The sequence below is a fragment of the Pyrus communis genome, chromosome 8 (genome assembly GCF_963583255.1).
Source record: "Pyrus communis chromosome 8, drPyrComm1.1, whole genome shotgun sequence".
In the NCBI taxonomy this organism is placed as follows: domain Eukaryota; kingdom Viridiplantae; phylum Streptophyta; class Magnoliopsida; order Rosales; family Rosaceae; genus Pyrus; species Pyrus communis.
In genome coordinates, this window is record NC_084810.1 from 2,986,359 (window position 1) to 3,008,547 (window position 22,189).

At 35.3% G+C, this 22,189-nt stretch overlaps 1 protein-coding gene, 1 long non-coding RNA gene and 1 other non-coding gene across 5 annotated transcripts; 1 reads left to right on the plus strand and 2 right to left on the minus strand.

Annotated features, from left to right (window-relative positions):
* Positions 1–1,710: 1,710 nt before the first annotated feature.
* Positions 1,711–7,032, minus strand: LOC137742342 (uncharacterized). Its single transcript, XR_011069384.1, has 5 exons — positions 6,736–7,032; positions 6,533–6,639; positions 2,906–3,021; positions 2,552–2,633; positions 1,711–1,918 (listed from the first exon to the last, which is right to left on the minus strand). It is a non-coding gene; the product is annotated as an uncharacterized lncRNA (long non-coding RNA).
* Positions 7,033–7,952: 920 nt separating this feature from the next.
* Positions 7,953–15,391, minus strand: LOC137742341 (protein SRG1-like). 3 transcript variants are annotated; one of them, XR_011069383.1, is made up of 5 exons: positions 15,084–15,391; positions 13,962–14,209; positions 10,306–10,630; positions 8,498–9,576; positions 7,953–8,039 (listed from the first exon to the last, which is right to left on the minus strand). XR_011069383.1 is itself a non-coding variant. In XM_068482186.1 (4 exons), the coding sequence occupies exons 1-4, from the start codon at positions 15,354–15,356 to the stop codon at positions 9,331–9,333; spliced, it is 1,092 nt and encodes a 363-aa protein (XP_068338287.1). In that variant the 5' UTR covers positions 15,357–15,391; the 3' UTR covers positions 7,953–9,330. The 3 variants fall into 3 exon arrangements, 1 of the variants encoding a protein (XP_068338287.1); XR_011069382.1 differs by having other exon boundaries at positions 7,953–8,049; XM_068482186.1 differs by having other exon boundaries at positions 7,953–9,576.
* Positions 12,924–13,070, plus strand: LOC137743969 (small nucleolar RNA snoR138). The gene has a single exon (XR_011069574.1). It is a non-coding gene; the product is annotated as a small nucleolar RNA snoR138 (small nucleolar RNA).
* Positions 15,392–22,189: the final 6,798 nt, after the last annotated feature.

A 22,189-nucleotide genomic window follows, 5' to 3' on the forward strand; every position in this document is an offset into this window, starting at 1 on the left:
TCGGTTTTCAGTTGTCTTCTTTGTCATTTGCACCTCTTTTGATTATTCACTCAGATATCATTGCCTTGTTTTTCATTGTTCAAATCGTTTGTAGTCGTACGTCGAATAACATTTGAACTTGTGGTTGATTCAGTTCGTCTGAATCATAGTGTTTATGCCTTCTTTGTGAAGGAGTCTGGACCTCTGATCAGTTGGATAAAGTCATGTAACCACCTTGTGAATAAAGCCTCATTGGATTTACTGATGAGGAATTACAGAAGCTATTTGTATTGTTATTAATTCATTGGATTCTTGTGTCCATTCTATTGCAGATAACCTTTCTCCCGCCACTTCTCTGCTCCCTGCTAGTCCCACCACGAGACTATCGCCTTCCGTCGTGAAAACCTCAAGACCACCCACTAGCAGGACGTGGCTGACGTCGTCACTCGAGGGATGGGACAGGGAGGATTAGGTGGAAGATGTGAAGGATGATGTTGAACTCGTCAGCGGTGACTCAGGTAAGGTCGAACTCATCGGAGTGGATGGGTACGATTGTCATTTAATCCTTCATTCCATTCCAACCTGAGCGTACACCAAACGTAGCATGGAACCTCTGTTCCTTCCTGTTCTGTCCCATCTACGCGCGTACCAAACGGTACCGCATATTACTTTGTAGTGTAAACAATTTGGTCATAGACTTTAAAACCTTCAATTGGATAGAGACGTGGAATTACTGAACTAGCTTGAGTGTAACGAGGATATTTCTGGAAACTTGGTTACATAATAGTGTTAGTCTTAGGTCACATGATAAGTGCTATAAAGTGATGGAATACGTAAGAATTTTATGTCCTTTTAAAAATTTGGATGTTTAAGCAATAAATTAATTGTCATGCACTCACTGCTAAAGTTTTCAACTATAAGTTTGTCAAATAACTTAAGCATCATATCCAAGAAAAGAAAAAGAAAATATAACTATAGTTTGTTGAATTTTTTTTGAGAGACCGCATTTTTTAACTATTAGTGTATTATTTAATGTGGTAAGTGATATGTACATGTCATGCCTATTAATTAACTAGTAAATATGCCCATGCATTGCTGCGGGATTAAAAATTATATTTAAGATTATGCAAATTCATTCACTTCATAATTAAGCAATGTTTGAGTTCGCAATGTTTGAGTCAAGAACTAAGGATTACAAATGAAAAAACCAAAAAAAAAAAAAAAAAAAATGAAAAAAAAAAAAGAAAATTTAACTTGACAAAGAGACCTCAATGATCTGGCTCAATTCATCATTCAAGACTTGGTCAAATTGTGATTCACTCAATCTATCCCTAAACGAAAGAAAACCAAACCAAGTTCAGCAAGAATTATGCATGATTTTTGTGAAACTATATAATGAATGATACCACATTGTTAAACAAACATAGACTGGAGTTGATTTTAAAATTCATTTAAAAGGAAAGTGGTAAATACCATTCGCTTGAGATGCTAACTTTTCAAGATATGACACTAACAAAAATTGCATAGAAGGATGAAACACGTATTAACGCTTACAATTGATCATAGATAACTATAACAAAATTTCATTTTACTTTACACAATGTTGCAGGAAATTGCCTAAATAGGCAATGAACAATAGCATAGGGAGCGTGCAGTTGTGGATCCATAATTATATGTCAGAATGATTGATGCAGAGTATCAAGGATATATATTGATATACAGTACTACGCCTCTAAACAATTTTCTGGTTTTTTTTTTTTTTTTTAAAGTACAAATATAAACTCGCAATACTTCCCTGATGACGATGGAGGGCATAATCAAAACGAATTTTATAAATCTTTATATGTGACATTACTCTCTTGAATAATACTACACTTGAAAATTGTTTCATGATTCAGTTTACTGCTCTTTGAAGTACAATAAGTGCAGCTACAATTCCCTAAAAAGAGTGTATATGTTAAAGAATTGATTGAAATAATTATAACAGAAGTAAGTTAAAGATTAGATAATGGAAAATTGGATGCAAAATATATATCAACAGCGAAGTAAATGTAAGTGGTGCGAGGCTATCCTGATTATGCCCTGATCATCTTAAATCGACACAAGAGTTCATCAGTATTTGGAGGTGATGGAATAGTATCTAAAAGGGTTCATCAGTATGAGTATAGGATTACTGGGTATTTCATCTTTGCTTACATTGCAGCTCTAGGAGGCTCTATATTTGGCTATGATCAGGTCATTTTTCTTCCCGGTTTATGATTCAAACTTTGAAATAAATTAGATTTATTTTCCTAGGCGCCCTTTCCTCCTGTAAGCATAGGTGGCATAGGCTGACGTTCCGAATTCAATGACTACCGTGTGATATGAAAATCTAGGAATAAAAAGTTTGGAAGCCAAGATGCAATACGTAAACTAAAATTGACAGCCACACAAGGATGGAAACGGAAACCAATTGCTAGCATCCAACTAAACTTGACATTTCTATATGCACCCACAAAATTTCATCATTCAAATGATATTGCTTTAAACCAAAGTATGTAAAAAAAAGAGTGAAAACTTGATTAGCAATTACCACTTCCAGCGGTGCCACGATGCTAAGTTTTCCTCCTCGAATCTCCAACACATAAGGCTCCTTTGTAATTTCTGCCTGAACACTAAAATAAAAAATTGGTACATAGATGAAGAGTAAAAACTACCTTCCATAAATCAATAGAGACCTACATTAATGTGAAAATCCACATGTATAACCTATGTGTCCATCATTATAGGTTTGAGCAGAAATACCATATTTTCAAAATCATTGATGATTCAATTTTAACCTAAAACCTGAGACTATCTCCGGTTCTTGGCAGATCCAAGCTCAATAAACAGCCACACATGTGAAATGAACAAAAAGAAACAGATATCTCAGGGATTAATAGCTTACCATGAACGAAGATCTCTATGAGCTAGGCCGGCCCTGTAAATCATGCGACGCCTCCAAAATATCCACGGAGAGTACAACACCAGCAACAACACCCAATCCAATTCGAATCCATAGTGCTATGATAAAGAACGAAGAAAAAGTTAATTATTACAATCCCAAATTTTACAAATGTTGTATCTCAATCTTGTACTCGATCGTATACCAAGGTATTGGAGCTAACATTTCTATTCTAAAAGCCTAGAAATCATAAAGCAAAGAACAAATCTTTTGTCTTGTAAGCAACCATGCCTATATAATCGAATTTCGCTTACCAAAGTGATCTTACTAATATTATTTACAGAACAGAAAATTGAATAAAAAGAAAATAAGATAGACCAAAAAACTTTCTTTGATTTGAGCTCACCCAATAAAAAAATCCTTCAATTAAGAGAATAGGATAAACAATACTTTCATATAATATCTTAATTGAATTAGCCTTTGAATTGAATAAATTAGAGGAGAATCAAGTGATTGAATAAATTAGACAAATAAAATAGACGGAAGTGTAAAAATCATTAACTTTTGATCTCATCATATCTGTGATTCATAGTATCATCATATCCTGTTAACCAGATTTGTTAAGACTGATGCTTAGCTTCAATACCAATGTTTTTACAGAACTAATTTGAGAGATTAGATGTGTGAGCTATAAAGTTTTTAGTTTTAATCTACATTTGAAGAGAGATTTTTTATGTTTTCTAAGGAAAAAAAATACAGAAAATTATAATAGTGTTAACTACATTGCAATGTTTGAGAATTGAAAGGAAAATCAAGACGAAGGGATGAACAGAAGGATGACCACAAAGATATTAGAGAGAGAGAGAGAGAGAGAGAGAGAAATATAAGATTTTTATTAACTGAAAAAGGAAGATTACACAATTATGTTTTTATAAGAGAAAGTCTAACAACTCTAATCAAATACTAACAAACTTACTAACTGTATTGCTAACTATATTTCTAACTGTATTGCTGACTTGTACCCTTAATACTCCCCCTCAATCTGAATTGGGGAAATCTAGTTTGAGATTGAAAGAATTGAGACATGGTAGCACTGAAACTGTAGATTTAGGAAAACCACCATTGGATTGATACCCAAACATCTGTCCACATGTAGCACTTTGACTAGAGTCACCACTTTGGATTAGCCTGGTGCAAACAAGAAAGACGAGCTGATTATCCTTCATTTTGCTGGAAAAACTAAACCTGCTCTCACACAGGTTTTTGAAAGAACGATTTTTCTTCCATTGATCAACAGATAGATTCTCTTCTTCTCGTCCATCTGCCCGCCTTCTGGAGAACATGTAAGATCTTCCATCCTGTTGAATTGGCCTTAAAACTGATTGTGCCTCTAGTTCGGTCATCATTTGATAAGCACGCTCAAAAGACTTGGCATAAGATTCATCCATTGGTTTATTTCCAAATGAATCTCTTACAACTTGAAGCAGATGTATAACCATACGATAGAGAGTAAGTGCATATACTCAAACCATATCACCAAAGCCTCTAGCTTTCCCAGAGCCCTGAATCAAACAAGTGTACCCCATGACCTCTTTGTAGCTGTTGACCAAAAGCCTCTGTCTTTCAGTCCAAATTTCTTCCACTGCCTTACAAATAAAGACACCCTGTATTCCTCTGCCTCTATTAGGAGTTTTACACAAGAACAACCTTCTATAAAGTAGTTGTAGCACACCCTCTTGCTAGTATAACAACTTCTTACGGGATTACCCTTCGTGGGATTTACCGTCAACAATCTCATTCAACATTGGCTTTGGCCTTTAATATTTACAAAAACAGAAAATAAACAAACTATAATGTGGCATCGGCCCTAACTATAGCATCACAGGATCGCCCTTTGTGGATTTTACTAGAAACAACTTCTTTGAACAATGGCATCGGCCTTCACAATTTCAACAACAGAAAATCAACATCTATGTAGGATTACCCTTCGTGGGATTTACCTACTCATAAAATGGGATTACCCTTCGTGGGATTTATCGTCAACAACTTCTTCAAACTTTCTCTTCAAGAAATATACAACCGGACTTCTAGTAGATACATGCTACAACTAAGCTGGTTAGACTCTGAAATTATAGGTTGAGATAAGCTCCTGAACAATTCATACCCAATGAAGAGACAGCAGAAATTCAAGAACTTCCATTATACAATCTTGAAACTAAGTCCCATTTGGAACAAATTATGGTAGCAATCGCTGCATTATAAAGGACCACGAGAAACTTCAACAGGTGTGCTTCTTGGGTGTTGGCAGGTAATCTCTGGATCAGATCCTATAACCATTCAAGAAAAATTGAGGGATGTGCTTCCACGTTCACCAAAAAAGCAACTTTATGATGCTGTTATTCTTCATACTTCATTTGCAAGGCTTTCACCCCAACGCATCATCCACGATGCTATCTAATACTTCATAACAAGTCCACTTCTTCCAAGAGCTTGTTAATCGTATAAACAATGAACTCCAAGACCCAATTGAGAGTAAAATCCACAGACTATCAACAAAATACTTATTCCGATACTACTGAACCCCAATGTCATTATTCCATAACTTTTTCCTCTTCATTCATTACACACAGATTTCTCATCTTCGTCCTCGATCGATCGTCTTCATCCTAGTACTGGGGCGACGGTTGCTGCAACCGTGGTGGTGGGGAGGCTGTTCAAAGCATTGTCTTGTGAGATGAAAAGGGTGGCGCTCAGAGGGAAGACTAGTGGGTTTGCGCCAGTGATGATGTTGACCCAGTTCCCGAAGTTGCCAGCTCTAATTAGGACGTCGATTATGTTGTTGAGTTGTTGGGGTGTCGTGCTTGGGGATGGCCGTGAATGTGGAGGAGGCGGTGGTGGTGAGGGAGAGGCAGTGATGGTGGCGATTGGGTTGATGGCTAAGAATAGAGTGGTGAGAAAGAAGATTAGGAGAAATAAGTGGTGGTTGGGCGCCATTGGAGAAGCTGAGAGAACTATGAATACGGAAGCATAAACGATCAAATACGCGGAAACGATAAAAAGTAATGAAGAAAGAAAGTAATGAGAGGAGCAATTGATCACCAAGATCCATGGTGTGAGCCTTGGTGGCTCTGATGTTAACCACATTGCAACGTTTGAGAATTAAAAGAAAAATAAAGAAGAAAGGATGAACAGAAGGATGACCACAAAGATATTAGAGAGAGAGAGAGAGAGAAATATAAAATTTGTATTAACTGAAAAAGGAAGATTAAACAATTATGTTTTTATAAGAGAAAGTCTAACAACTCTAATCAAATACTAACAAACTTACTAACTGTATTGCTAACTATATTTCTAACTGTATTGCTAACTTGTACCCTTAATAAATAGAAGGCTCTATTTGGTGTTCTAAACAATTAAATCGATGCTTTCACGAGATTTATTTTCAATCTTGATTTTGCATTTCTTCAAAGTAATTATTCACTTCTCATATTTCAGTCCCTTGATTCTCAGTTTATTTATTCAATTAAAAGCCTAGAAGAAATTGGATCAGTACAACAAAACAAAAGAGGAGTCCAATCATTTTTCTTTGCTAAATTTCCAAATTGTTGCAAAAACTTTTCAATGATATACCTTAGTTGCAACATGCCGTCAGTGATGCTTCTCACCTAACATCACCTAGCATTCGAATTAAGAGAGATGTAGGTGTAGAGGTCAATGGAGGAAGCCACTGCACAAAGCTGCGCGAGGGAAGGCAAAGTTATGGTAGTTCATTTCTGTGAGAGGGAAGCAAAATGTATTTTACTTATGCAAAAACTTGCATATTTATTTCATACCCAACACTCATATCTTTAGTAGGAATACAAATTCACCAAATAGTTGGTCGAACACGAAACCGGATAAAAATCCAAACATTCCAAGGTCTAGTAAACAACACTGGGATAGGGAGTCCAAGTTCTTCAGCAACTGTGATGGTAAAAGGCATGAAACCGTAATCACCAATATTATTCAACGAAAGATATAGACATTTGGTAATAATCATACATGAGATTCATACAATCTTTTCATATATTGCATAAAATTATAAGAAGAAGAAAAAAATAAAGAAAAAGAAACTTAAGGAAAAGTACCTCTTGCCCCTGCCCTTGAAAATCCCCCCCCCCCCCCCCCCAAAAAAAAAAAAAAACAAACAAAAAAAATCCTAAATACCAAGATAGAAGCAGTTCAATACTTACCAAAGAGAAATCCACCACGCATGAAATAGAAATTAAACAAAAAAATACGGAAGAAAAGAAAAGGGTACCTCGTACTTCACCTGCAACTACTTTTCAAAAACCAAAAAATCTTAGTTCCTAAATACCAAGAAAACACAGAAGCGATTCGATAATTACCAAGAAAAATCAGAAACGTTACTGTCGAAGAGAGGGAGAGACACGTGAAGAAGACGATACCAGATGACTTGAGGATGTCCTTACAGTCCTAAAAATTGAAAGCCCAACATAACCACCAAAATTGACGATGACAGAGGAGATAAGCACCAAAATTGAAGAATAAGAAATTTCACAGCCCAGAAGCTAAAATTAGCAGATAATTAGTAGCTGATGAGGTAAACAATATATACATATGGTTAACAATCCAAGAGTTAAATTAGCACAAATTCATATACTATGAAGCTAAAATACCCGTTGACCACAGAAAAATTCATGCAAAGTTTTGACCTTTAAGCATGAATATTAAAAACCAAAACCCAAACTTAAAAGCCAATAATTAAATTAACAAATTAATTAAAAAAAAAAAAAAAACCCCCAAATGTCACCTGCTCCGGGATTCTGAAATCAGACTCTTGAAATTGGAGCACTAGTACTTCAATTCGTCTTCGGTGCTCCAAAGCCATTTTTGGGTTTTTTTTTTTTTTCTGAGAAAAAGAGAGTTGAATGAGAGAAGGATTTCATAGAGAGAGAGAGTTGAATGAGAGATGCAGGTTGTGGTTTCTGGAAGCAATTAGAGTTTATGCATCCTCTTCTCTTTCCACGCTGACCGACAAGTGCATAACCTTTTTCGTAGCTGGGTTCAAAAAACAAAGAACAGACCAAAAGAAAGGCTCCACCGATCATGGACACCTGGATAGCAAGGGCAAATCCTGCACATCACTGTGGATAAAATAAGCAACAAAACGGCAAAGCAAAGAAAAACCAGGGGCATCTCTGTCCTGACACTGAAGATCAAGGGTAAACTGAGTTTTAGTATATATGACTAGAGTCCGGGCGATGCTGCGGGTTTTAAAACTGTTAGGCATAACAAAAACAGTTGGTGCAAAGTTGTAATGAATAGTTTGAAACTAACAGTTTCTTGACATGTTCATGCTTTAGTAAATAATATTCATCAGCATATGTACAAACCAAACTAAATTTATTAATTTAAAAAATTATTTGCTTCCTCTGCCCAACCCAAATTAATTCATACAAATTTTACACAACACAAATTAAGAGATCAAACCAAGTCTACACAATTCAAATAAGAGATCAAACCAAGCTAATCTTTTTCTTCCAGAAAAAGCAGCATACTCTTGGGAGAAAAGTGAGGTAATTAGTAGTGTACCTCTAATCAGACCTCTGTAAATCAGGTTGGCCTTAATTGATCAAACCGCACATGCTTTCTGAAATTCTGAAATATCTATCAAAATGAAATCACACAAAATCAAATTTGAAAGACAAACCATACTAATTCAAATAAGAAATACATAGAGTTCCCAAATAAAGAGCATGGTTCAAGTTAGTGATTTGGGTTGCTTCGGCGAAGGAAGAGGTGGAAGAGAAAAAGAAGAAAGAGAGAAACGAAAGATGCTTCCAGCATCTTACGGAACCCACGAAGGTGAACCCCTTTGATTTTCTTTTGCTAAGCGGGAGAAATGGAGGGTGAATTGGTGTTGTAGCTGGTTGCGAGATAGTGACAGAGAAGTCGATGGAAAAGAAGAGTCCAGAAGAGGAAAAGAAGAGCAAGGAAGCAAGTGGAACACCCCAGATTTTTCAGCCTGCTTCCATTTCACCGATGACAAACACGTGTAAAACATGGCACAATTGAAATTAAACAGACCAAGCAGGGGCAAATTCGTCAGATCACAGTTAATGAACAGTGTTCATCAACAGAGTTTTAATATATAAATTTATCTCATTGGATATTAGTTGTATGCATAACTTGTCACATAAAATAATACACTAATATGATACAAAAATATAATATCCCTAGCATTACTCCATATTTGTCTCGTGATAACAACCAGAGAATGGCGTCCAAAATTCTTATTAGATGATAATTTCTGACAACTAAGATATCATTTATTAATTTTACAACATACACCTTTTTATTCTCTTCAGAAATTTACATAAACCTTTTTATTCTCTTCAGAGATATCTCTCTACTGCTTAACATCATTACTTAATCCTCAATTCGTCAAGATAAGACTTTCCTTGGAGCTTACGATCAAACATTGCTTTGACATATTCATCAACACTCAGCCTTTTAAATGCTGCAGGTGTTTGCTCAGTGATCAAGCTAGGGGCCGGGCCGAATTCACCATCAACTCTGGGGTTGTAAAATGTGGCGATTGAGATCCTTTCTTTTTCAGAGTTCACAGTTGCACGATGTTCAATGCTACGATACGTCCCATTTGTTATAATCTGCCATGCATACAAGCATATATTTAAACACTAAAAATAAAAGGTAATAGCTGCAATAGGTATAATTATTAAGGATCAAGCTTTTGTTTGAAATAATTGTTCAACACATCTCTCACAAAGTATAGGACACACTCACGCAGTAAAAGGTTATTGAAGATTAAGCTATGTGTGAAAGATTTACATGCTTAACAATATAGTTAGTAAACATGGCATGGATAACACTACACTTTTTTTTTCTTTCTGTAACAAAATGTTTAGAGGGAGGGGAGACTACCCATTGCAGGTCCAGGGCATACCACATGCCTCTTTGAGGACTTACAGAGTGGGGCTTTAGCCTTTTTTTTTTTTTTTTTTTTTTTTTTTTTTTTTTTTTGTACAAATCACTCACCAAGAAAGATTGTCAGCAGCGAGACTCGAACTTAAGCATTGATCTAGTAAAGAGAACAATCCTTACCAACTCAACTAACTCTTGTTCGCAACACTACACTCTTTATATAGACTTACCAGAGTGGTTATTGGTACTAAGTAATGTTGGAGTGAAATTCTTTTTTACCAGATATTTTTCTACATTACGGTGTAAATTAATTTTGAATATGAACTCTATGTAGTTAAAAAAGAACTGATCACCTGATGGTCAATGGTATGAAAATGACAGTTGGATAACATTTTCATCTACGTATCGAGCAAGATAATATTCAAAAGGTTAAAGTTATCAGCGAAAATCATTACCTCTAGAACGTCTCCAATATTCACAACAAAGGCATCTGGTAGTGGCTTCACAGGAACCCAAATCCCATCTTTCTTTACTTGGAGGCCATCCATTTCACTGACTTGTAGGAGGATGGTGAGAGCCCCACCATCAGAGTGAGGGGTCAGACCGAGGACTTTCCCCGGCTGAGGACACGGAGGGTAATAGTTCACCCTCATCGCTTGCAATGCACCTTCGAATATGTTGGTCGCTTCATTGGTTTCCATCTGCAAAGCTTTTTCCATTTGTGATAGGAGAGTCATGGCTAGGTTTTTCAGTTCCAATGAGTAAGTTTCTAAGGTCTCTCTGCATTATAAAAATATAGGTGAATTATTTGTACACATATCTTACAATGATAAATTGTGCCTAAAATATGTTACAATATATGCAAATAAAAATAAATAACCAAAAACAAAAACCTCCCACTCCTCTCTCTCTCTCTCTCTCTCTCTCTCTCTCTCTCTCTCTCTCTCTCTCTCTCTCTCTCTCTCTCTCTCTCTCTCTCTCTCTCTCATTTTCTAAAAAATGTGTTCATACACACAAAGTATATAGGCAAATGTTAGCCTTATACTAATAAAATGTGCCCTATATGCATGCAAAATAAACTACCTACATAATAAAGGGTTGTTATTTTTTATTAAAAAAATAATTTACCTATAGTTTAAATAAAAATAAAAATTAATTATTTGACAATACATATTATTGTTGTTTTTTTTTTTTTTTTTGTTAAAAAATAGATTTTGTTAGATTAGATTAGCCACTGACGAGATTTGAACTCACTCCATCATGTAAGGGTCCAATTCCTTTCCACCATTGTGGTAAAAGGCCAATTGCATATTAGCATTGCTCAATATATTTAATAATACATGTAAATAATTTACCTATAAAAATAGTTATTTGCTCATTATCAATTTGTAAATAGGTAAACTAATTGGTAGAATATTTTTGTACGTATTTGCAGCACTATTTATGTGCAAATAATTTATATCTAAACTACCTATTAATAAAACTCTCTTTGTCAACCAAATGAGGGTGAAAAAACTATTTAGTCTTCTATCACACAAAAAAAAATGATGTGCAATAATGTAATTTCATAAGTCCAAATTTTATTATTTTTTTATTGAAACCTCACCTACATGTAATGTTAAAATATCTCTAATATTCAAAATTAAAAAAAAATAAAAAATAAAAAACCAAAAACAAATACCCCCCCGGGAGACGTTCTCTTTCTCTCTCCCTCTCTCCTTCCCATTTTTCTAAAAAAATATGCTTTACACACAAAATATATAGGCAAATGCTAGTGTATATATATTAAGGGTAATAATACGTGTCATAATTATTAAGGGTAACAATACATATCATAATTTTTTTCTAATTTTTTTTTTTGAACAAACGATATTATCTATACTAAGGGAAAGGGGTGGACTTAGCCTTACAATGAGTTAGAAATAATATGGTTTAAACTCGCCTTTGGCGAGAATCGAACTTAAAACCACTCACTTACAAATGAAGAAAAATACCACTAGACCGTAGTACTAAGTGGCATAATTATTTTCTAATTAGAGTGAGCAGTAACATTTATTGAAATAATTTGGATATTGTGGCACGAGGTGCGATTATTTTGTATAATAATCAATTATTTTTCTACATTGCTGTCTTTATGAAATTTGTATTTTATTTGAATATTTAAACATAGGTGGCTTTTTGTCTATAAAATAGGAGTTGCAAGGGGGTGTGTATCCCTAAAACACCCCAAAATAAATTGTTTTTAGTCTTTCAAATATAAAATAGAAAATTGGATTAATGTCAATGATTGTTTTAGAGAGATGTTATTCTTACCCCTAATGTCTTATCTTCCCACCTACCTTTTTATGAATTTTTTAATTACAAATTTGTCAATTTGTAAAATGACTAATAAGGACCTTAGTTACCCCCTTTTGCATTACTTTTTTTTTTTTATATAGAAAAGAAAAAAGAAAAGTTTAGGCGTGATAACTCTCATGCTATGTTTAGAAAACTTTTTATTTAGAGAGGTGTTATTCTCACTGCAATGTCTTATCTTCCCACCTACCTTTTTATGAACTTTTTAATTACAAATTTGTCTATTTGTAAAATGACTAATAAGGACCTTAGTTACCCCCTTTTGCATTACTTTTTTTTTTTATATAGAAAAGAAAAAAGAAAAGTTTAGGCATGATAACTCTCACGCTATGTTTAGAAAAAATTTCTCTCTTAAACCCTAACTCATCATTCCCATCTCCTTTCATTCAAAGAAAGCAAAATCATTCAGAGAAAGCAAAAAGAATGAACTTAGAAGATGACGTTTCTATGGAAGAAGTATATGATTATATTTCCATCGAAAAGGTAAAAGATAATTTTATGTGACTCTTGATTTGTTGACATCGTACAATTGAAGCATCGCGTGACTTTTTATTTGAATTTGCATTAGGTTAGGGTGCAATTTGTTTCACGTTTTCCTATGAGAATTCCTGGAATTTGTTTTCATTAGGTTAGGGTAGATTTGTTTTGTAATGAGTTTTCCTTGAATAACAGTTTCCCTCTTTTCCTTTCTACAGTATTGTTGAATTTTATATAATTAATTGCCTTTCGAATAACCAGAAGGTGAAACACAAATCTCACACCATTTGCTTCATACTGGGCGCACATTGTTTCAAAGCCTTTTGATGGTGATGAACTCCATTGCTTCATCCTTTATTCATTTTCGAACATTTGGTTTCAGTTAATTATTTTAATTTTGAAACCGAAGTGAACTCCGAAAAAAAATATATATTCCTGTTTCTTTATTTTTGAACTTTTCCTTGGATGAGCCCTTGGAATTTGAAAAGGGGAAATGCATATCAAAAAGAAAACAAAAGGGGAAAAGCAACGAATGAAAACCCAGAATTCTTCATTCCCACCCCAGTTGGAATTTGGAAAGGAAATGGTTTTTGTTTTTTTTATGGCTTTTAGAAGAGAGTAATATTATTTGTTTATATTCTTTTTTTTTTTAAGATAAATTTATCTCTAATTATATATAGGGCTATTTTAGGAATAATAGTGGGTGGGAAAATAACATTTTAAATTTTTAACTTTTTATAGTGGGTGTAAATATAACGTGGGTGAGGAAATAAGACAACGGGGTGGGTCTAGTAGCTCTCTTGTTTTATTAGATATTGGTGCCATAATTAGGGTTTCACCATGGTGATAATCATGATATACACGTAGGTACGTACTATTCTAGTTCATTGTTCTGGATACATTTTATGAATTATGTAGCGTACCTATGCGTATAGATTCAAAAGATTTGAAACAATATTTTACCTCATAATAAGGACCACTATAAAAAACTAATATCATGTTAGGATGAATATAACCTAGATGCCCTATTGCACTGATATCTATCAATAATATTATTAGACACATAAAAATGATTTCATTAGTAACACGTGTTAATAGAAGTAAGTCTGTATGTTACACTCACTTATGTCAGTACGCAACTAGAGATTGTCAGAAATAAAATCAGATTTTTTGTTTTTTTGTTTTACTAAATAACATTACTCTTCGATGTATTCGTGCATTCACATTCATATTGCACAAAATCATAGACAAACATATTTATTTGGAATCACGAGAGGACCTGAAAGGAGAAGGGAGTTTTGGGAGTAGGTGAGGCCTCCTCAGTTGGACAGGAAGGGTGGTCAAGACGAAAGTGTCAGCCCAATCGAGTTTTTGGTCTTCAGAAACTACAAAGGATTGACCAAAACCTTCAATGTCTCCTGGCTGTTGCGAAAATTTTTTCTTCTCTTCCATGGGTAGGTTGAAGAACTCTTGAGTTTCTGTCTTCATTTTATCCAACAAGGAAGAGCTCACACCATGGTTTACCAACTGTAAAAATATACAGAGTGAATACTATGGCCAAAAAACTTACGAAATAGCAAATTCTAAAATTTAGTATGCAGGCAAGGTGAAAAAAACATAGGTTAGGCCTAGAAAGTAGCCAAGTTAACCAAGGAAAAGAACAACAAAAAACTAAAATATTTTTTTAAGCAACCTATTAACGAAATTTTTTTTGTAGCAACCTCATTTATAGCTTAATGCCTAGGCTTCCACATCATGGTATCTGTTTGCACCATACTTCACCCGAATAGGGGGCTGGTCTCACATATAAAGTCCAACGGCCACTTGTACTTCACGTTATCCAATTTGTGTTGTCCATATGTTAAGCTTGAAAACTCACCACACGTGAGTAATTAAGGGTGTTTACAGTATGAATCCCAAATCGAAGAGAAGAGACTTTGCATGTTCTTATTGTAGCTGAGTTACACTCCATATCGCCACTTGGTTTTGTTATGAAACCTCAAAATTTTGCAGATCAGCCCATTCGATTGATACCTAAAATGGTTTTATCCGTAAAAACGGTCCGTAAATAACCAAAAGGTCGAAGCCATGAATTTCCAGAAGGGTAGCCTGGCTATTTTTAAGTTTGACTCACTTGTTGCTAACATGAATTTTAACCAACGACAAATCAAGGGAAAGTTTGATATAGAAGTGGACTACTAATCAAGCCTACCTTGAGGTGAAATGTGTGTGTGTATAATTACATGATTACATAGTTATGTACTGCTCTTCATATCGCCAACGAAGACTAGATGATACTAGACTAAATGATCATCGGCAAATTCCTCGAACTCGTGGGCAAAAAACAATCAGCACTATTTGATGAAAGATTTAAGTGGCAAAGGCTAGGTAATTTGATTACCTGAAAGAAACCCCACTCTTGGCAAGCAAAATGGAGCCTGGCTAGTTCAGGTTCAGAAATGGTTGATTCTTGGGAAAGCAATTTCTGCATGTCAATGGATGGTATTTGATGAGCATGATGATCAGAACTGATGATCTCTTGATGAAGAGGCTGTACGTATCTGGGTGGGATTGTGAGTATTGGCTTTTGTACTAATTCTTGAACACTAGGAACAGGAAGAGAACCACCGTACAAGCTCTTCCCTGCAGATGCCTTTTCTTCCATACTTAGCATTTGCGTACGCTGTAAGTAATGGGTGTTTTAGATAGGCTCTGGTAATGGTATATATACTGTGTGCAATACTATGTGTGTAAGTGTGTGTGGGTGGGTGTGGATGTGTTGGTGCTACGACGACGTCTGATGATCAAAAGGTTGGTTTGTCAGACTCTCCCTTGTGCCTCACTTTCTACATGAGCTCAGCAGCGATATGGACCTGTAACCACCCTACCTTTGAATTTTGATCTGATTAGAATAGTCTCTCTCTCTCTCTCTCTCTCTCTCTCTCTCTCCAGAAGGGACACGTGGTTCCTTAATGGTCGAGAATTATTCTTATCTATTTGTATAAACAAGATATCAATTAAGTTCAAATTACATAAATGATGAGTTAAAACATCTACAGCGAACTCCCTAAATGAGCTCCTACCTTCCTATCCACTTCTTGAGATAGAGATTCTACTATGAGCTACTAATTCTAAGGAGTGAGAAAGAAGAACCTAGCATTAAGCACTAATATTTAATAATATTTTAAATAAAAACGCTCTGCCTAGAGTCACTTAGTACTACAATTTAGTGGTATTCCTATTTACTTGTAAGTGAGAGTTCTTAGGTTCATTTCTCACCAAATGAGAGTTTGAACCACATTATTACTAACTTATTGTGAGGCTAAACCTACTATTTCCACCTTAGTATAGATAATATTGTTTATTCAAAAAAAAAAAAAAAAAAAAGACTTCCTAACTTAGAGAATATAATTGGAGAAGAAATTTTTTAGGGATCTCTTAAAATAATTTACTAGTCTTTTTAGCTGCAATCTAACTAAAAAATATTTCGTTATATTTGACTTCATAAGACAAAACATATGACTAGAGATGGCATGTATCAATGTCTAGAAAATGTTAAAAAAGGATGAACTATGCGTAGTGGCTTTATTCTTAATTTACAATACCGACCCTTTAAGAGCAACTCCAGCGTAGGAGCCCTCCCCCCAAGCTATTCACCATTCAATCCATCTGGTAAATAGTAACTACCATTAATGAACAGTAATCGCTTTTTGCATCTCCACCGTTACACTTCAATAGCCCTGGCAATAGGCAATAAAATATTAGTATTTTATTTATTTATAAAATAATACAAAATAATTTTAATTGTAATTTCGGATAAGATTTTTAATCGTTCTCGTTGTGCCACATGTCATTATCCGAAGTATTATTAAATGGATGGATTTCTGATAAGATTTTTAATCGTACTCGTTGCACCACGTGTCATTATCCGAAAATACAATTATTGGTGACAGATTTCTGATAAGATTATTAACTAATCACGTTACGCCACGTGTCATAATCTGTTTACAATCTTTGATGATAGATTTCCATCAGATTTTTAATGAATGACGACATGCCACGTGTCATTATCTGAAAATACAATTATTGGTGATAAATTTCTGATAAGATTATTAACCAATCACGTCGCGCCACATGTCATAATATGTTTACAATATTTGAGGATAGATTTCCATCAGATTTTTAACGAATGACGGCACGCCACGTGGCATTATCTACAACCTAATCCTTTCTGAATCCTTCATATAATCCCAGCATCCATCCGCACAATCTCACACCAATTTTCTCAAGATCTCTATCATTATTCATAGTTTATGCTTCTTTCTTCACAAAAATCTGTATCATTATTCATAGTTTCTGCTTCTTTCTTACAATGTCTTCTTCTTCCTCAAGGATGATGTGGGAACTCGATCAGGAAGAGGAAGAATTGTTTAACCAATCAGAAGGAATGTTTAATCTCCAGGTGGCAAAAATTGAGAGGGAAGAGGATAAGGAGCGTAGAAGGAGAGATGACGAAGTAAGAATGGGCAGAGCCTCACATTCTCGTTGAGTCATCCAAGCTATGACTCAGATCTGCAGGCCCAGCCGTTCCGAAAACCTTGATAGAAGCAGGCAACGATGAGGTACGAAACTCTTGGACGTTTATTTTGTCCATAATAGTGCATTCTCTGATATGTACTTTAGACGTCGTTTTAGAATGGAACGACATTTGTCCAACAAAATCATGATTGTTGTTTGCAACCATGATTCTTACTTTGTGCAAAAGAATGATGCTTTTGGTGCTATGGGTCTCATTCCTCAGCAAAAAATTACTACTGCCTTGCGGATGCTTGCATATGGAGCATCTGCAGACCAAGTGGATGAGATAACAAGGATGGGGAAATCAACCATTCTTGAGTCCCTGATGAGGTTTTGCGGAACAATCGAATCTATCTACACCGCAGAGTACCTCCGGAAACCTACAAACATAGACTTACAAAGGCTTCTGAAGAAGGCCGAGATGCGTGGTTTTCCTGGGATGATTGGAAGCATTGATTGTATGCACTAGACATGGAAAAATTGTCCAAGTGCATGACAATGCTCTTATGGAGACAGAAAATGAGCAAAAAGTATCATTTTGGAGGCGGTGGCATCTTTTGATGCATGGATTTGGCATGCCTTTTTCAGGGTTCCAGGAGCTCAAAATGACCTCAACGTCTTTGCCCAATCCCCAGTGTTCAACTATGTCCTACAAGGAAAGGCACCAAAAGTCACGTATGAGGTTAACGGATGTATGTACGACGTGCCATACTACCTAGCTGACGGCATTTACCCAAGGTGGTCAACATTTGTCAAAACAATGCCACGTCCACGAAATGCAAGGGAAAAACACTTTGCAAGTTGTCAAGAGGGGTGCAGGAAGGATGTAGAGCGTTGTTTCGGTATCCTCCAAGCTCGCTAGGCGATCGTCAGGGGTGCTGCCAGATTGTTTGATGTAGAGTAACTTCGATCCATCATGATGACGTGCATCATTCTTCATAACATGATTGTGGAAGATGAGTACGATTATGAAGCCGTTGATGAATATGAGCCAGACACGATGAACAATTCAAGAACACATATATATTGTGCTCATGACGCCACCGATGAGCCCGTTCAACATGAGCCATTACAATGGGATAGACGTTACAATGAAAGGCTTATTCAACGATATACTGCATTTCAAATGCCAGACATGCACAATGTCTGGCAAATTGACTTAATAAAGCACCAGTGAGCATTGAAACAAGCTGAAGATAATTAAGTTCATTTAGTGTGTTTTTTTTAATTTGGTATGTTTATGTAATTTTATTTGGTGTGTTTTATTATTTGATATGTTTATGTAATTTTTTTAGTTCAGCTTTAGTGAGTTTTTTATTATTCGGTATGCTTATATAATTTTATTTGGTGTGTTTTTGTCATTTGAATAAATATTCTCCTAGTATAAATAACTTACCAAATTCATTTGAATAAATATTCAATAAATTGGAAACAACATAAAGTACTATATTCAATAAATAATAAATTACAACCCAAAGTGATTGGAAAATTATGGGCTCCGATTACAAAAACTACTCTATTCATCATCACTTAACCAATTTGTGGTGCTAGGATGATCTTCTCTTGTGGTGCTAGGACCATCTTGGCTTGCTCTCGCTTCTCTTGCACGCTTCCTTCGCACCACGTCCGTTTTCTCCGACTTCCAAAAAAATTTAGAATTTGGAGACTTCCCTTCTAAATGCGTGTTCATAATCTCACGATCTCGTTGAGCCGGTCTTTCTTCTCTAACATGTTCCCTTTCTTGCCTAAGTAGCTCTCTTTCTCTCTCATTAGCCTGAAACTCTCTCTCAATAGCTGCAGTTTTTGCGTCCTCTCTAACCTTATCAGCCTCATATTTCGCCATTTTCCTCGCCAAAGTCAATTCACCTTGGCGAGTAAGTTCTTCCATGAACTTTGCATAATCATTCTTGGAAGCACTCCCTTTTCTCTTTGAAGTCTTCTTACCTTGAGGCCTAATTAGATAACGGGTCAAACTCGACGCTTGTTCAGGGAGGGCGTTTCGGACACTTCTTCTGCATCATCTTCATGAACATGCGAGACATGATCGGGTGTAGAGTGTAGAGGGGTGCTATTCATGAAAACTTTTGGACCGACAGGCACAACTGTAAATTTAGGACAATCTTTGACAATATTCCAACATTTCCACCGGTTGAATGATTTATTTTTGCTTTTGGTTTTGGCACCGTACCAAGCTTGTGCTTGAAGTTCCTACACAATGCGGGAGAAGAAATAATTATAATGAAAATATGTAACAAATAAATAATACAAACAAATAATTATAATGTAAGTAGGTAACAAATAAATAATACAAACAAATAATTATAATGTAAGTTTGGGTATAGTACAAACAAATAAATAATATATTGTTACCTGATCCGAGTAATTTTTCCCACTTCGAATATTAGTACTAACTTGTGCCAAGGCGTTTCTCCACGTACTAAACGATTGGTTAAGTAATTTCCAACGACTGGACATCGATTTTTTGGTTCTTTTCCCACCAATTTTCTCAAGATAATTGGTATGAATAAGACTCCACATTTCTCGCAACTGCATCTCATTACCCGTAAGCGAACTATGGGTAACTTCAACTCAGCTAGTACACAACACAACATCTTCAAAAAGCAACCAATTCGTACCTGCATCAGTAGTCATTTTGTTGAAAAAAAATGGATTGAAACTTTGAGAGAAAGAAAGGAATGTAATTGAAAGTAGTTGAGAAAATATGAAATTGTGGTGTAAGGTAGATGATAATGAGAATGTATTTATAGAAAAGTAAAAACAATTTTTTTTCGATTTTTTACAATTTTTTTTTAAAATTTTTATTCAACTAATTAATCTCTGCCGTTGGATATAAAAAAATTTAAATTCCAACACTCCAGATCGTGCCACGTGTCACAACAGTAACTTTTCTTAATTTTAAAACTATTTTTTCTTTTATTTATTTATTTATTTATAAAACATATTAATATCGACTGTTGATCTCAGATCGAACGGTGGATATTAAATAAGACTTTTTTTTAATTTTTTTTACCGTTAAGATCGAACAGTCTAAGTTAAAAAGTCGTTGAGATCGAACGGACCGTGGGAAGCCACATGGCTTCCCAACGGTAACATTTGAATCTAAAAAAGTGGGCTAATTTTTCTGAAAATGTGTCGGCGACGCGCCCCTACGCGCGAGTGAGGTGCATGCACCTGACAGAAAAAAAAAAAAAAAAAAGACATGACGTCTGGCTGACGTCAGCCCTGGCGTAACATCCACTCGGGCTCTCAGGCTAGCAATTCTTCATAGGCCCGGAGCTCGGGCCTCCACCTCCACTCCGGCTCCTTCACGCTGGAGCCGATCCACAGGGCCTTCGGCCCTTTTCTCTGGGCTGTCCCCCGAGCAATCCACCACGGTGGAGTTGGTCTAAGAGAAGGGATTTCCAATTTTTCTAAAAATTTAGGATTAATTGTAGAACTCACTCTACATCGAATTTCAACAATCTGAACCGTCTATTTTGTAAGCGTCAATTCATAGATCATCCTTGTAAAAATTCAATTCAATCTAAAAGGAGTTTTAATGTTTCTTAGATTCATAGATCATCCTTACAGAAATTCAATTCAATTCAATCACAAAGGAGTTTTAATGTTTCTTAGAGAACAAAGTGTTCATTAATTTTTTTGAAATTAATTAGATGCCTCAAATATTTCCGATTTGGCTAATATTTTGCAAGGATGATCTATGAGATGCACCTTAAAAAATGACGGTTCAAATCGTTGAAGTTCGATGTGATGGGGTCCCCACAACTAATTCCTTTTTCTTTTTCTTTTTAAAAAAAGAAAAAGAAAAAGAGATTCCTTTCCTTAAAGGCATCTATTTACAATATAACTAAGATCTTGTAGAGGATACAATAACATTAGTTTGCAACTTCAAATTAGGTCGCCCCATGGCGATTTCTATTGTCAATTAAGGGGACTTTTCTGAGTTCAATGTCATCTTCAAATTATAGTAGTGTGGATAAGAGTTCTAGAGAGATTAACTACGCAATATCACGGTGACGGTCTATATTTCTTGTTTAAATTAAAGAAATTTAGCTTGACTTCAGAAGCAATACTATAATATAATAATAATAATAATAAATAAAACAATAAAAAGAGTCGATTTCTAAACTCTTACTTATGATACAAGCAAGACGTCTAATAATATATAAAGGACAAGCCTTGCTCAAATCTAACATCGGATGCAAGACGTCTAATAGTGTATAAGGACAAGTCTTGCTCAAATCTAATATATAAGGACAAGTCTTGCTTAAATCTAACGTCGGATGCAAGACGTCTAATAATATATAACGCCCATGGTGACTTTTACTGTTAGTTTAGGGGACTTTTCTGAGTTCATTGTCATCTTCACAGAATTCTAGGTTGACTACGCAGTATCACGGTGACGGTCTATATGTCTTGTTTAAATTAAAGAAATTTAGATTGACTAGATCAGAAGCAATACTGCTCATGAACTATGACGGGTTTGTCCAGCATGGATTGACATTGAAAAGGCTTGGATCAATAATGTAATGCAATGTAATGTTGAATTAAGACATCACACAACTATAAACGTATTTCGTGTAAGTTAATCTTCTTTTACTAATCAATATTGCCTCTTTTTCTTTTTGTTATGTTTGAGTATCAAAACGCACAAGAGACATACACAGGGGGCTCTTTGCACTCGAGTTACACGAACAATTTTGCTAAACCTGAATGAAAAAAGTTGGAAGTTTCATCATAAAATAAATTGACAATAAAGGGTTTGGTAAACTTCCGATGGGAAACATTTCTTCACACTTTTCCCATGTGTAATGAATTTTCAAATCTAACATGTAAGTCAAGCTGCTTTGATACCCTAATTAAAGTTCCAGCATAAATCAATTGGTAGCATAACAAATTAACTAACTT

Excerpts from the sequence above, each read along its gene's own strand:
- LOC137742341 (XM_068482186.1), bottom strand. The coding sequence starts at position 15,356 with ATGCTAAGTATGGAAGAAAAGGCATCTGCAGGGAAGAGCTTGTACGGT. Across the intron at positions 10,631-13,961 it reads AAACTCCCTTCTCCTTTCAG|AGAGACCTTAGAAACTTACT; the intron begins GTCCTCTCGTGA and ends TTTATAATGCAG. Across the intron at positions 9,577-10,305 it reads ATATTGGAGACGTTCTAGAG|ATTATAACAAATGGGACGTA; the intron begins GTAATGATTTTC and ends TATGCATGGCAG.